Source organism: Planococcus citri, chromosome 4 (genome assembly GCF_950023065.1).
Source record: "Planococcus citri chromosome 4, ihPlaCitr1.1, whole genome shotgun sequence".
Taxonomy (NCBI): Eukaryota; Metazoa; Arthropoda; class Insecta; order Hemiptera; family Pseudococcidae; genus Planococcus; species Planococcus citri.
In genome coordinates this window covers 3,764,315-3,780,000 of record NC_088680.1, presented here as the reverse complement: position 1 = coordinate 3,780,000, position 15,686 = coordinate 3,764,315, and the positions used below count along the sequence as shown (strand labels likewise).

Here is a 15,686-nt window from a genome sequence, read left to right as displayed (position 1 = left end):
CGTTCGTGAATGCGTCAACAAAAATTATTCAAATGAATCAATTCGTTCGCGAATGATTCATTAAAAATTATTTGATTCGTTAGTAAATAATTCACCAGAAATGAATCAAATGAATCGATTCGTTCGCGAACGGGTCACTTATACAAATCAATTCGTTCGCGAATGATTCACTAAAAATGATTGGATTCGTTCGTGAATGATTCACCAAAAATTAATCAAATTCTTTTTCTTATTAAAAGTGAGATTATCAAAAGCATTTACAACACAAAATTGGAAAAGTTGAAACATTCTTTCTTAAAAAAAAAAAAAAAAAAAACTGTTTTGAGAACTTGACACCTGAATTAAAAATCTTGAGAAAAAGTTTCACCAATATACGTATTTGTTTCATTATATTTTTTCTTATGTTTTTTTTTCATTGGGGGAGGGGGAAGAGGGGTTCCTGAACATCATTTTTCAAAACCGTTTTCTTTTTCAAGGTCAAAAAATACTAAAAAGCCAATTTTTGCTCTCTAAACTTCTCCTAAAAGACTAATTTGAATTTGTTACGATTTTCACTTTTATTCTCCCTTGGTCGTGAATTTTGATCTTGTTTTAAAAGCCATTTTCACCCTCCCCTTCCCCTCCCTTCCATTTCCGCCAAGGTCATTCCTACTTAAATCTCTCAAATCCAAAACCAAACCAAGAAAATGACTTCTGGAATCACAAAACGGATTTTTTTCAGTTGTTCGATTGGATTACGACGTCTTTTGGAACGATTTGAAATTGCTGGAGAAAAATCAACTTTTACTGGAGGCTCCAGATCGCCTCAAAAATTGTAGCAATTAATTCAGAGAACCGTGTATCAGACAGTAGAAAAAATTTTGAGTAATTTGTTAGAAAAATTGACGATTTTGGATTTTCTTTTCGCTGGAGGCTCCAGATCGCCTCAAAAATTGTAGCAATTAATTGGGAGAACCGTTTTTCAGACAGTAGAAAAAGTTTTGCGTAGGTAATTTGTTATAAAAATTGATGATTTTGGATTTTCTACCAAAAAATACACTTTTCAGTCTGTCGCCTTAGGTTCGAGATTCACTTATCCTAACCAATTTGGAATGTCGAACTCACGACAGGATTTTATTTTCAGCTCCTCAAGTTGATCATGACACGTTATCCGGAGGGATTTGAAATTGCTGGAGAGAATTTGAATTTTGCTGGAGGCTTCAGATTGATTCGAAAACGATGGCAACAAGTTTCAGCTCAAGATGAGTTGACGAAAGGTAAAGGTTTGGCAAAAGACATGAAATATGTTCGCTTACTTTGATATGAGCCGGGAATCTGTCTTCTTTCAAAGGTAACACGTTCCTTTCTTTATCGATCTGTCGATACATCAACATATAAGCGTTCATGCTGGAGCTGTAGACTCCCGAATAATACCCTCTCGACGGTCCATATACACCAAAAGAGCTTTCGATTTGTTCGCTGGTTATCTAAGATACGAAAAAACAATCACAAACAATTAAAAATACGTTGTCGAGTAAGAGAATCGAGCAAAATAGTGATAAATTTACCTTATGGACACTTTGATCGTTGAAACAGTACCAATCTCCGGTTTCGAAATCTTTAATGTAAGCGTAATAGTGACCACCGGAGGCGCTACCAGAATGCACCATGACGGAGAACAACTCGTAAACGTAAGGTCCGGCTTCATTATTGAGGCGATTTTTCTCGTTTTCAATTTGATTACTCACGTCGATACCTTCGTCCACGTCCTGAAATCGGTGGGAAAAAAAGTTCAGCACATGGATAAGGGTTGAAGAAATGAAAGAAAGAAAGAAAGGGAATCTAACCTGATCGTAGTCGACGTTATCGTTCGAAGAAGCCATGCATCCTTCGTCGTCGATAGCAGAACCGCTATCGGTGGTACTACTATCGTCGCACTTGCTACTAGATCCGGTGATTTCTTCTGGAAAACCTTCGCTACCTTCTTCTTTATACAGAGGAGACGTGGAAGAGACGACGTTCGAATAAGGAATAAGACTATTCAGGTTCAACGTTTGTGGAAACGAGACTCTGCGAAGAAAAAATACGTATGGAGATTAGTAATCAATCATTAATCAATAGGCTCGAGTGATCGAATTCACTCACTTATCGCTGAGTTTGATCCGATGCATGGTACTGTAATCGAAATCGAATCTCATCAAGTGCAGCGTCAACAGGTACGGGAACTTGGTGAACTTCAGGCCTTTGTGAGCGTTGCATTTTTTATTACATTTCTCGCAAAAATACTGATTATTTCCTTCGAGTACTTCGGGTTGAACGAAAGCTCTGAGCGCTTCTTCCTGCAATGAAATCAAAATCGATCGATTAATAAAGACGTAACGAACGCTAAAAATAGCTCGTCGAAGAATATTTCATCAATAAGATTCGGTCGAGATACGTACCACACTACCATACGCTGTGCTACTTCCAAACGGTCGAACTGGTAACGGAATATCCAAAAAGGTATCTTCGCGACTTTTTTCTGTACCACATTCTAGACATTCTACGTAATCGATCATTTTTCCTGTTTGAGAAGAAAATAATTCGAGATTAAGGTCTAGTGAGTTTCATTTTTTACCAATTTTTATGATGTTTCGTGTGATTTTGTCACGATTTTATTTCATTTCATTTCGATATTTCGGAAAATTACAATAAATTCTTGATATTGTATCTCCTTTTTCAAAACTTGGAAAAAAATCTCATGAATCAGACAGACGAGCCAATAACGTCGAGGTCAGCAGACAGGTCAACGACCTTTGAAAGCCAGACAGGTAGATGGATGACCTTGGACAGCCACTCGAGACAGCCTTGATAGGCCAGACAGGAATACAAACGACCTTGGCAGGCCAGACAAACATGTAAATGACCTTAGAAAGTCAGACAGACGAATGGATGAACTTGGACAGCGTCCCAGACAACCTCGAATGGTCAGACAAGCAGACACATCAACTTAGGAGACCAGATAGACAGAAATGACCTCATATGTACCTTTAGAAGAAAGCCGAACAGACAGATGACCTTGAGAGAAGTCATGTCAGTGACCTTGAGAGACCAAACATCATTTTCAAGAATAAACGTCGGAGAAAATTTTCAATTTGAACCTACACGTAACGAATTTTGAAAATATTTGCCTAAATCGATCGTCCGAAAGGGGCACAAAGAAGGTAAGCTAAATTTCACTTTGACCCTATTTTTGATTTTTTTTTCGAAAAATGGAGAACCTAAAAATTCGATGTAGACTCCAAAATCATTCGCGATCGAATTGATTTATTCAATTAATTTTTGACGAATCATTCACGAACGAATTGAATAACGAATTGACCAATATAATAAAAAAAACAATTCGGGTACGAATAGATTCATTTTTGGCGAATCATTCGCGAACGAATTGATTAATTCATCAATTTACGAATCAATTTGTTTGCGAACGAGTTACGAGTTACTTACACGAATTAATTCGTTCGCGAATGATTCACTAAAAATTATTGGAATCGTTCGCGAATGATTCACCAAAAATTGATCAAATGAACCGATTCGTTCGCGAACGAATCACTCATATGTATCACTTCGTTCGCGAATGATTCATTAAAAATTATTCCATTAGTTCGTGAATGATTCACCCACAATCAATCAAAAAAATCGATTCGTTCGCGAACGAATCACTCAAGTTACATGAATCAATTCGTTCGCGAATGATTCACTAAAAATTATTCGAATCATTCGTGAATGATTCACCAAAAATTATTCAAATAAATCGATTCGTTTGCGAATGATTCATAAAAAATTATTCGATTCGTTCATGAATGATTCACCCGAAATGAATCAAATGAATCGATTCGTTCCCGAATGATTCACCATCGATTTGTTCGTTCGCGAATGATGCACTAAAAATTATTCGATTCGTTCGTGAATGATTCACCAAAAATTATTCAAATGAATCGATTCGTTCATGAATGATTCAACCAAAATGAATCAAATGAATCGATTCGTTCACGAATGATTCACCATCGATTTGTTCGTTCGCGAATGATTCACTAAAAATTATTTGATTCGATTCGTAAGTAATAATGATTCACCAAAAATTAATCAAATAAATTGATTCGTTCGCGAACGGGTCACTAAAAATTATTCGATTCGTTCGTGACGAATGATTCAACAAAAATTAATCAAATTATTGTTCAAGTCAGACAGAAGAATGGATGACCTTGGACAGCCTCTCAGACAACCTTGAATGGTCAGACAGGCAGACACATCAACTTAAGAGACCAGATCCAGATATAGTACAGGTAAATGACCTTATACGTACCTTAAGAAGACAGCCAAACGGACAGATGACCTTGAGAGAAGTCATGTCAGTGACCTTGAGAGACCAAACGAGGCAAGATAAATGGGTCAATGACCATAAGAAACCAGAGATGCGACCATGAGAGGCTATAGCCAGGCAGGTCGATGACCTTAGGAGACAAGTTAGACTTGTCAATGACCTCTAGAGGCCAGCCAGCTACACATGCGACCCTGAGAGTCTGGGCAGCTAGGTCAGTGACCTCAAGAGGCCGGATACACGGGTCAATAATCTTAAGAGGCCAGCCAAGCTCTTACGTCACACAACATCGAAAGACCAGGTAAGAATATGGACGATTTTGAGAGGTCAGAAAGCGGGTCAATGACCTTGAGAGTATTTTTTTTACAAAATTTGGCAGGATTAGCTATGTTTTTTTTCAATTTTTTGGTAATAAATCGAGTTTTTTTGACATACTTATCTAAAGCGAGACTTTTGCAGATTTTTTGCAAAAAAAAATGTCAATAATTTTGCTTAAAAAAAGGATATTTTTGAAAAAAAAATTGAGACCACCAATTTGCTAAAAAGCAAGAATGTTTGACAATTTTTGGAAAAATCAAGACTCGGGCAATTTTAGCAAAAAGTAAGAATTTATAACAATCGAGTATTGGCTAAAAAAAAAAAAATTAAAATTTTTGTTCAAGTAAGTAAGTATGACTTTTTTCCACTTAAAAAATTTTTTAAAAAATCAGCAATTTTGCTTCTAAGCGGATTTTTGATTAATTCTTTGCAAAAAACTTGACTTTTTGCAATTATTGGCGACAAAACTATAACTTTTTGCAATTTTTTGGTAAAAAAGCGAGATTTTTGAGTAAGTAGTAATTTTTTTCAAAAAATGAGGCTGTTGGAATATTTTTGCAAAAACTAGACAATTTGTAGCAAAAGAGAAGACGACTTTGAGGCAAAACAAGTGGGTCAATGACCTTAAGAAATAAGACATGCGACCATGAAAGGCTATCCACGTAGGTCGATGACCTCAAGAGGTAAGTTAGACGAGTCAATCACCTTAAGAGGCCAGCCAGCAACACATGCGACCCTGAGAGACTGGACAGGTGGGTCAGTGACCTTAAGAGGCCAAACAAGCTCTTACGTCACACAACATCGAAAGACCAATTAGGAATATGGGCGATTTTGAGAAGTCAGAAAACGGGTCAATGACCTTGAGAATTTTTTTTACAAAATTTGGCACGATTAGAGATGTTTTTTTTTAATTTTTTGGCAATAAATCGAATCTTCTTCACAAACTTACCCTATCTGTTGAAAAGCGAGACGTTTTCAGATATTTTTTCAAAAAATAGTCAACAATTTTGCTTTAAAAAAAACGAGATTTCTGAAAAAAATTGAGACAATCAATTTGCTAAAAAGCGAGAATGTTTGACAATTTTTGGAAAAATCAAGCCTCGGGCAATTTTAGCAAAATGTAAAAATTTATAACAATCGAGTATTGGCGAAATTTTTTTTCAAAATTTTTGTTCAAAAAAGCGAGATTTTTTGCAACTTTTTGAAAAAAATAGGATTTTTGAGAAAAAAAATTTCAAAATTATACTTTCTGCAATTTTTAGATAAAAAAGCGAGACTTTTGAGGTATTTTTTTTTGAAAAAACTCGACAATATGTAGCAAAAGAGACTAATTGGCAATTTTGGCACAGACGAGACTTTTTTGACCGAAAGCTAGACTTTCACAATTCCAACATAAGGCAGGGCTGAGAACCTAATCGCAACTCTGAAAAGGCAGAGTAACCAGTTAAAAAAGAATAAAAAAGTGTATATTTTAGCAAATGGAAACTTGAAAAAATTCAAAAATCGCCATGAAAATCTCGTCCAAAGAAACTCGAGTCATATAAATATAAAAACTTGCATTTATGGAGCATTTTTCAAAAAAAAAAAAAAAAAAAGCAAAATTCTCAATGCGAAAATCTCAAATTTTATTAGGCACTCCTCTCTCAGGATGAATGGCGAAAAAAAAAGGTAGGCGAATTTAGTATAAAATCAGCAGACACCCTCAGATTTCGAAACTAACCATAATTTTGAACACAATCGAGCTGAATTTTACAAAAATGGCTCCAAGAAGGACCGGATGACCAAATTTGGATCCTATTCTCTGTTTGGACCCTGCCTACACCTCTCCTATGAGATTCAGCAACCGCTACTCGAGCTCGAAAAACACATTCAGGGTTCGACTCGACTAAAAATCATCTCATCAACTCGGTCACACAAGCAACGCAGACAACGAACCAACAACGGTATGTATGTAATTCTCACCCTGATATAATCCATTGATGAGATCAGCTTGTTCCGTTCCTTTAAATTCTTGTTCTAAGGCATCGAACATAACGCGACACAGCTCTTGAATATCATGCTGTTGCCACGCTTCACTAGAATCCCATCCGAAGCTGCGAGTCAGTTCGGTGGTCTCGACTGAATCACGAGGTGATGTCTGTAAAATCGGAGAAAAAATTCGATTAACTCTTCTCCTCCGCGCATCGATCGTAGAAATCGAGCCCAATCTAGCATCACTCTATACGTACTTGTAAATTTAAAAACAATCTTTGCAGCTGATACGGTATGGATTTGGACTCATCCATACCGCAAGTAGGAACAAATCGCCAATTATACAAAGCGTTACGAAACTCCGGCGTCATGAATAAAGCTTGCAACAGACTATTCAGGTAACATGTCATCGCCTGATTGACGAGACCGCGATATTCTGCGAACAAAATACACGTAAAAAAATTAAAAAATGATCCATTTGTGAGGGAAAAATTTGAGGTATTTGTGATACTCACCGACGCCGGAGGGTGAATCGATCGATTCGGACAAACTGAGACGTTGTTTTCGACGCTGCAGCCTGCACGAGTCTTTTTTCGGCGTCACAAAACGATAACTCGAGTACCCGGTGCCGGTTTCTGGTATATTCGTAAGACACGGCGGACTCGAAGAGTTGGACGAGGATGGCTCCTCCGGACTAGCAGATGCACCTAATTCTAGATCGTCGTGCTTTGAAACCAGCCTAGGATTTTGGCCGTCCAAACCTTCGACGATAAATAAATTACGACTGCCGCTTTCGAAATTAATGCCGATTTCTTTGAGCGTTTCTTCGGTATCTTGAGTGATTACCGCCTACGACGAAGAAGAAGAATCATCGATTAATCGCACAGTATGTAGAAAAATTTACTCGCACATATAAAGATGGAAAATTAATTGCACCAACCTGGTAAACGTTATTTTTCTTATAAGGTGTAGGCGAAACCAAACGAAATGAATCCGGCTCGAAGTTATACCGATCGGCGATCTCCCTCAGGAACTGTTTACCAGTTGTCGAGGCCGTCACCAACGTTTCGATCTTCCAGTCTTGCGAGGTGCCCGAAAAATCACGCACCACGCAAACCGCCGACTCGTCTTCTTCCATTATGCACACCATTTTCTGAAACAAAATTCAAACAAAATGACCAATTTTAGTATGTAAGTAAATAATTGAACGAGTCATATATCAATTCAAATAAACCATGGGGAGGGGGTGGGTAGAGTATAAAAAAAAAACAAGAAAAACATTCTAATTGCAAAAAAAAAAGGAAAAACCAGAACTTCTGACAGAATTTCATATTTTTCTAATTTTTCAATTTGAAGGCAAAGGGGGGGGGGATCTGAAGGTTCGAGTCAATTTTTTCTATTTTCAATCAGAACTTTAAAAAAACAATCAAAAAATTCGAAAAAACGGAGAGAATACCTAAATGGAAATTTTCAAACTTCAATGAGAAAAACAAGGATTTTTTGTCGTTTTGACGAAAAAGTCAGATTTTAATAAAAAGAGAGGTAAGAGGGGTCAAAATTAATTTTCATTGTCAAATTAAAAAAGAAAAAAAATCAGAACTAAAAAAAGAAGAAAAATAAATTCAAAAAGGTTTCAAAATTGCGAAAAAAAATTGGAAAACAGCAGATTTTTTTGGCAATTTTGGCAAAAAACAAGACTCTATGTGAAGAAATTTTTTCAAATGGTCAATGTGGAAGGATAGGAATTTAAACATCGAAAATTACCACAAATTGATCAAATACATATTTTGAAAGTTTATCAAAAATCGAACAGATTTTAAAAATTACCATAAATTTCAAGAAAACTGCTCGAAATTGTTGTGAAAATGGCAGAAAAATATTTAAAGCTGATGCAACATTACAAAAAATTGATCATAATATGTACATTAAAAATTACTTTCAAAGCTTTTTATAAATTGTAAATTACTAAAAAAATTGCTCACCAAAAATTGATAAAATTGAGCAAAATAATTGCAAAAATTTCCAAAAAAAAAAATTGATCACTTTTTAATGAACACAAAATAAGACAGAATTGAGCCAAACTCAAAATGCTTCAACATTGAAAAAAATTACGAAAATTTTGATTAATCATTTCAAATGGGATGAAATTTTGCAAAAAATGTTGTAAAAATCACATGAAAATCTTTGGATAAAGTCGACAAAAGTCAGCAAACTTGAGCAAAAAAACCTAATAATTCCAAAAAAAATTAAAAATTAGAGAAAAATGGTCCAAAATTATTAAAAATTGATCACAATAGAGAAAAATTGCCCAAGAAATATGGAAATTGTGAAAAAAACTAAAAATCACTGAAAATTACCAAAAATTAGCAAAATTGAGCAAAACAACCATAATTCCAAAAAAAAAAAAAAAAATGAAAAAAAAATACAAAAAATGGTCCAAAATTATAAAAAATTGATCACAATAGAGAAAATTGCGCAAGAAATATAAAAATTGTGAAAAAAAGTAAAATTTGACACAAAAATTACCAAAAAATTACCAAAAATTCGCTAGAAAAATATAAATTGTGAAAAAAAAATAAAATCGAGACAAAAATCACTGAAAATTACCAAAAATTTGACGAAACTTTGAAAAAAAAATGAACAAAAATTCCTCGAAATTTGGACTTTTTTTCCACAAATTATCAACATTTTTGCAAAATTGAGACAAAAATTTCAACAAAACAAAAATATTACAAAAAATTTTGAAAAACAAAATCAAAAAGCCGAAAAATTGCAGAAAATTACCAAAAAATAATAGAATTTCACCAAAATTGAGCAAAAAAAACTTACATTCAAAGAAAAAGTTGAAAATTAGAGAAGAATGGTCCAAAATTATGAAAAATTGATCACAATAGAGAAAAATTGCACACAAAAATCACTATAAATGAACAAAAAGCAAAATTGAGCAAAACAACCATAATTTCAAAAAAAATGAAAAAAAAAACAAAAAAATGGTCCAAAATTACGAAAAGTTGAGGAAAATTAAGCAAGAAATATAAAAATTGTGAAAAAAAAAGTAGAATTGACAATTAAAAACACTAAAAATTACCAAAAATCAGCAAAAAAAACAATTTTGAAAAAAAAATTTAAAAAAAACAAAAAAGGGTTTAATCGAATTTTAAATGCGATGAAATTTTGCAAAAAATGCTGTAGAAATCAAATCAAAATTTTCGGATAAAGTCAGCAAAATTGAGCAAGAAAACCTAATAATTTCAAAAAAATTGAAAATTAGCGAAAAAATGGTCCAAATTATGAAAAGTTGATCACAATAGAGAAGAATTGTACAAGAAATATGGAAATTGTGAAAAAAAAAGTAAAATTGACACAAAAATCACTAAAAATTACCAAAAAAACCATAATTCCAAAAAAAAACAAAAAATGAAAATGAACAAAAAAGGGTCCAAAATTACGAAAAGTTGATCGCAAAAGTGAAAAATTCGCTAGAAAAATATAAATCGTGAAAAAAAAGTAAAATTGACACAAAAATCACTGAAAATTACCCAAAAATTTGACGAAATTTCGTAAAAATTGAAAAATTTCCTCGAAATTTGGACTTTTTGTCCACAAATTATCAACATTTTTGCAAAATTGAGACAAAAATTCCAACAAAACAAAAATATTACAAAAAATGTTGAAAAATGAAATCAAAAAGCCGAAAAATTGCTAAAAATTACACAAAAATAATAGAATTTCAGAAAAATTGAGAACAAAAACCTATATTAAACATTTCCAAAAAATCCAAAATTTGTAAAAAAAAAAAAAAATGTTCAAAAGCGACACAACTTTTGTAAAAGTCACTAAAAAAAATATCATTGAGCAAAAATGCTTTATACCTAGTACTTGGAAAATTTGCTAATTCGAATTAGTGAAAAACATCTTCGAATATTACCAACAATCGATAATAATTCGATAAAGTTGAGCAAAAATTTCTAAAAATACCGAAAAATGAAAAAAAATGTTGCGGTGAACTACAAAAATCAAAAAAAAAAAATTGTCAATGATGAAATTTCAAAAATCTTGAGCAAAAATGTCTCAAAATTTGGGGAAATTCTTAAAAATCGAGAAAAAAACGAATTAAAATATTCCAAATAAGATGAAATTTATCATTTAAAACTGTAAACTCGTCATAAAATTCACTGAAAATGACCAAAAATTGATCTTATTTTAGAAAAATTGAGCAAAAATTGGGATAAAATGCTCAAAATTACCAAAAAGTGATAAAAAAAATGCAAATTTTGAAATATTCAAGTCCGCAAAAATTACACAGAAAATTCAAAACCGTGTAAAAAAAAAATCATCAAATTTTCGTTAAATTGAGCAAAAATATCTAAAATTTCAAGGAAAATGCAAAAACTCAAAAATCATGTAATTTTGCAAACATTAAAATATAAAAAAAATAAAAGCCACTGGAAAATTCAAAATGGATTAAATTTTAGTAAACTTAGGCTGAATTTTGCAAAAAGTTTCACTAAAATTATTAAAAACTGAGAAAAATCAAAAAAAAAAAAAATTGTCAATAATTAATGAAATTTCAAGAAACTCGAGCAAAACTGCCTTAAAAGGGGAAATTCTCAAAAATTATGAAAAAACGAATTAAAAAATTCCAAATACATAAGATGAAATTTATCATTCTAAACTGTAAACTCGTCGTAAAAGTCACTGAAAATGACAAAAAATTGACGATGTTATAGTAAAGTTGGACAAAAAATGAGATAACAATGCTCAAAATTACCAAAAAGTGGTAAAATGTTGCAAATTTGAAATATTAAAGTCCGCAAAAATTACACAGAAAATTCAAAACTGTGTAAAACGATTGAAAATACAAAAAAAAAATTCCACCAAATTTTCATTTAATTGAGCAAAAATATCAAAAATTTCAAGGAAAATGCAAAAACTCAAAAATTATGTAATTTTGCAAAAACTAAACTACGTCAAATAAGTATCATATTAAAAAAAAAAAAAAAAAAAAAAAAACATGATGTAAAAACCACTGGAAAATTCAAAATGGATTAAATTTTAGTATACTTGAGCAGAATTTTGCAAAACTTTTGCTAAAATTTCGTTTAAATGACTAAAAGTTGACGAAGAATTGCAAAATGTTGCAAAAAAATTGCCAAAAGTTTCACTAAAATTATTAAAAACTGAGAAAAATTATCAAAAAAAAAAAAAAAAAAAAAAAAATACTCAATAAATTGAAATTTGGTTGTCTTTGGCAACTCAGTGCAGAAATTTCACAAAAGTTCACCAGAATTGCATAAAATGTTTCGAGATGACATGAAATGACAAGAAGTTGACAATGTATTTTGGAATTTGAGCAAAAAAAAACAGCTTCGAGAGTTCAAGGATTCTCCTATACCAGCTGATGTTATTTTTTCAAGTTTTAAAATTTCGACAAAACTTTTTCTTTTTTTCAAAATTCTCATTCAATATTTGAAAAAAATTAAGTATCATGACATTTGAACAGGTCAAAATTAACTATTAAAATACTCGAAATGATTTTTTTTTAAACTTGAAAAAATGGCAAAAATTGTAACAAATCAACTATAGAGGATGTGCAAACGACTCGATTATCAATTCCACGTTCATTTTTTATCTAGACCATATTTCGAAACAAAAAAAATAGAACTTCAGATGCACTTTTACGTCAATAGACTCGAATAATATAAATTCACATCGTGAAAAATTCACGAAGGGAGCTGAAATATTTTCATCTCACTGGTTTAAATCATTAAATCATTGATTGTATAGGAAATGGCGTCATTTTATCGCTAATTTATCACATCGTCGAATTTTAATTGCGACCATTTTTTCATTTTCACAATGAATGAACCATCAACTTCGATACAAACATCAGACGATGGCTGAAAATATTATACTCGATAGGATTCGACTGAAACCTAACAGCATTCTCAGCTAGGTAGACCTTTACGATGGGAAAATAATCGTAGACATTTCCAAATACCAGTTAGACATTAAAATGGCAACCATAACAACCCTCGACATCGCCCACCAAAAAAATGCTAGCGATAAAAATAGTAGAGTGCGAAAGAAAACAGCATAGTAGCGATTTCATAAAATCCAACATTCCGCAGGCCAATTTACCCGACGTAGAATTAAGCTGCGAATTTTTTTTTTTAGGTCACTCGGCGACTTTTCTATACACGAGAGAGAACCTGCCAAAAATATTTATAAAAAAATACAAAAAGCAATAACCGGATGAAAGTTCAACCGTGTTGGTGAAAATAGTACAGGTGTAAATAAAATAGATTTTCGAGTAAGCCTACGCGTTAGGTACACATAGCGAGATAGAGGAAGGCTATGGGAATATCGACTGGTAAGCGTAGGCAGAGGTAGATTGATTATGATGAAATTAGTAATGGAAAAACTTACGATTTGAACTAGGTGCGATGGGCTACTGGCGATTATGTTTCGAGTTCGGTGGTAATTTTTAAAGGTAGCATTGCACGATAACGATTCGGATACGATACGCGTAATTAAATAACGAGCTGGTCTGTCGTAGTCGACTGTCGAATTTTCAAGTACATGCTGTTATAAAAAATACTATCGTATTACATGACGATGAAAAAAATTATGTCACTGAGTCGCGTCATCGGTGTAAAAAAGTAACGGAACGCCGACAAGACGTTTTAATATAAGTAGTATTTTTATCTACTCATTAACTATAAACTATGAGAAAAGCGGCGCGAGCTCGAGCGCATGCTGCGACTAAAGTTGGTTTTTGAAAATTTCTGGCCCCGGTCCAATATACACGAGTACGATGAGAGAGGCGAGAAACAGCAACAGAATGCATTTCTCGCGAATATAGACGATAAAACAGAGATGGACGTAGCTTCGGACTCGGTTCGATCACGAATCGATTTTAGATTCGGGTATGTGAGTAAAAAAGCGAACGATTCTTCGGTTTCGTCGCAGGTTATTTACCTTGAATCTCGAACGAACTGGCGTCAGCGAATAAATACGACGAAAATGGGTCTTCTAAAGTTCGGCATTTATTTAACTAGCGTTGAGATCTTTTGGTTAGGCCATTCTGCGAATGTGACTCGATGATATCTGCGAACAAACGATACTATTGGTTAGTTCGACGAACTCTTCGTAATGAAAAATATACCTATAGTGAAATAAGAGAGTACTAATGGTCGATTCTTAAACCTCGTATCAACGAATCAAAGCCAAGTGTACCGCCAAATATATATAATACAGAGTAATAATATGAAATTCGTGAAATATTAATACCAAATCGACTAACACAATCGTACGTTTGGATATATTCCAAAATCTTTTCGAGTAAACAAGCGAAATATGTTTGTTCGAGTATGTATTAAAATCGTGTTACATGTGTTCACGAGGCGAAGATTTGATTCGCTTCGTTTCCATTCAATAAAATAGTAGATTTTTTCCTATGAAACAGTCAGAATTCGTGTTCACGTTCACGTTGTTGTTTACATTGGACAATGATCGCTGAATGGTTTACTTTGATCACTCGTGCGAGTATCGATATCGATGATTTTGGTACGTTGATACGTATTCGAATGATTTACACGATGATTTGGACCAAATAGGCGATGGAAATCGAGTGGACGAGAAATGAAATAATGACATGTTTTTTTCTTACTGCAATCAGTACAAGAACGTGAGCTCATTTCTGGAGCTGGACATGGAAGGGAGTTTGAAATAATGGAGATGTTTGGTAATTTGGAGTATTTAGAAGGTAATCTGGAGTTAGTGGTGTTAATTATCGAGTTATTCGTACGTATATCGTGGTGTTAAAGAAATACCATGTAAGGAGATTCGATACGAATGAACAGAACATACCAAAATGATACGGGTTAAGATGAGATGATCCAGTGGCAGGGTGATGTGTAGAGCTGATCAGTCAACGATATACATAATTTTACACTTCACTAGTATTAAAAATATTAATTAATTACTTTTTAATAGATTAAAAATGTCCATCGACAGTATTCTCCAACAATTCCAAAACCAAATTCGCCTTTTCCAAATAAAAATGAAAATAAATACCACAGAAATAGACGTTGCCAAATTTACGATGTTGAAATCGACGTTGCCAAATTTTTATATTTTTTTTATCAGTGTTGCCAGGTAAGGTACAAAAAAACTAAAAAAAGTATCGCCAAAAATTTTAATTTAAAAAAAATAAATAAATTTAAATTAAATTAAATGAAAAGGCTAAAAAGGAGTAAAGGTAAAGGACAAATAAAACATCTAAATCAATTTGATTAAAAGGTCCGAAAAGCTGAAAAAGAATCTGAGAGCAAAATATTAATCGTCACAGAACTCAGACAGATGATAAAGTACAATGGAAATAGAAAAATAAAACGAGTACGTAGCTTAATTCTCGTTTCTTTTTCTCACTTCTCAAGTTCTCATCTCAGAATGTTCTCCATGTTCTCAAGAACATTTGTTTCAGTTCGCTCACTCTCCTTCTGAAGTTCTGATAATTCAAGCCTCAAGGACCAAACAGAGCAAAATCGAAGGCCCGAAAAGCTAAGTAAGTTTCTGAGAAGTGACAGTGAATTGAATTGAATGAATTTATTTACAGCGTTATAGCTTTTTACCAGCAATATGCTTTTACAGAATTATCAAAAAGTGTTCTAGCGCTCAACTTGCAGTTTTATAGTACCTATGCTGTAAAACTGCATTGCTGTAAATTCTGGAAGTTGTAAGTTTCTGGAAGCGCTCGAACATATTCCTAATCTCTTTTTTGTTTTTTTTTTTCAGCAGCTATTCAGCAAGTGTAATTAGTGTTGGGCAAATTCGCGAATATTCTTTTTTTGCTTGCGCATGCGCAAGAATATGCGCATATTCTTGCGCATATTCCGCAGATTCTTTTCAAAAAATTAGAAAATTATTGCCTAGTTTAGAGATAATAGGGAAAAGGTTTTGGTAACTTTCAAATTATTGAGGAAAATTGGAAATTTATAAAGAAAAGTAGTTGTAAAACTTGTAAATTGTGGAAAATTGTAGAAAAATCTTCAAA

General features: G+C 33.0%; 1 protein-coding gene and 1 long non-coding RNA gene across 6 annotated transcripts in view; one reads left to right on the top strand and one right to left on the bottom strand.

Moving 5' to 3' along the window:
- LOC135846000 (ubiquitin carboxyl-terminal hydrolase 47-like) overlaps positions 1-14,662 on the bottom strand; it is a 27,583-nt gene extending 12,921 nt beyond the window's left edge. For 2 of the 5 annotated variants that reach the window (XM_065364917.1, XM_065364921.1), the window contains exons 1-11: positions 14,501-14,656; positions 13,610-13,738; positions 7,569-7,781; positions 7,144-7,477; positions 6,886-7,064; positions 6,620-6,794; positions 2,421-2,542; positions 2,125-2,318; positions 1,827-2,049; positions 1,548-1,748; positions 1,296-1,466 (exon numbers count right to left, since the gene is read on the bottom strand). In XM_065364917.1, the coding sequence (XP_065220989.1) occupies positions 1,296-1,466; positions 1,548-1,748; positions 1,827-2,049; positions 2,125-2,318; positions 2,421-2,542; positions 6,620-6,794; positions 6,886-7,064; positions 7,144-7,477; positions 7,569-7,778 (1,809 nt within the window). In that variant the 5' untranslated portion in view covers positions 7,779-7,781; positions 13,610-13,738; positions 14,501-14,656. Of the gene's footprint in view, positions 1-1,295; positions 1,467-1,547; positions 1,749-1,826; positions 2,050-2,124; positions 2,319-2,420; positions 2,543-6,619; positions 6,795-6,885; positions 7,065-7,143; positions 7,478-7,568; positions 7,782-13,057; positions 13,214-13,609; positions 13,739-14,500 lie in introns of all 5 variants that reach the window. The other 3 variants (XM_065364918.1, XM_065364919.1, XM_065364920.1) reach the window with 3 other exon arrangements.
- LOC135846001 (uncharacterized) lies at positions 14,653-15,686 on the top strand. Its single transcript, XR_010558869.1, has 3 exons — positions 14,653-14,788; positions 14,933-15,028; positions 15,103-15,686. It is a non-coding gene; the product is annotated as an uncharacterized LOC135846001 (long non-coding RNA).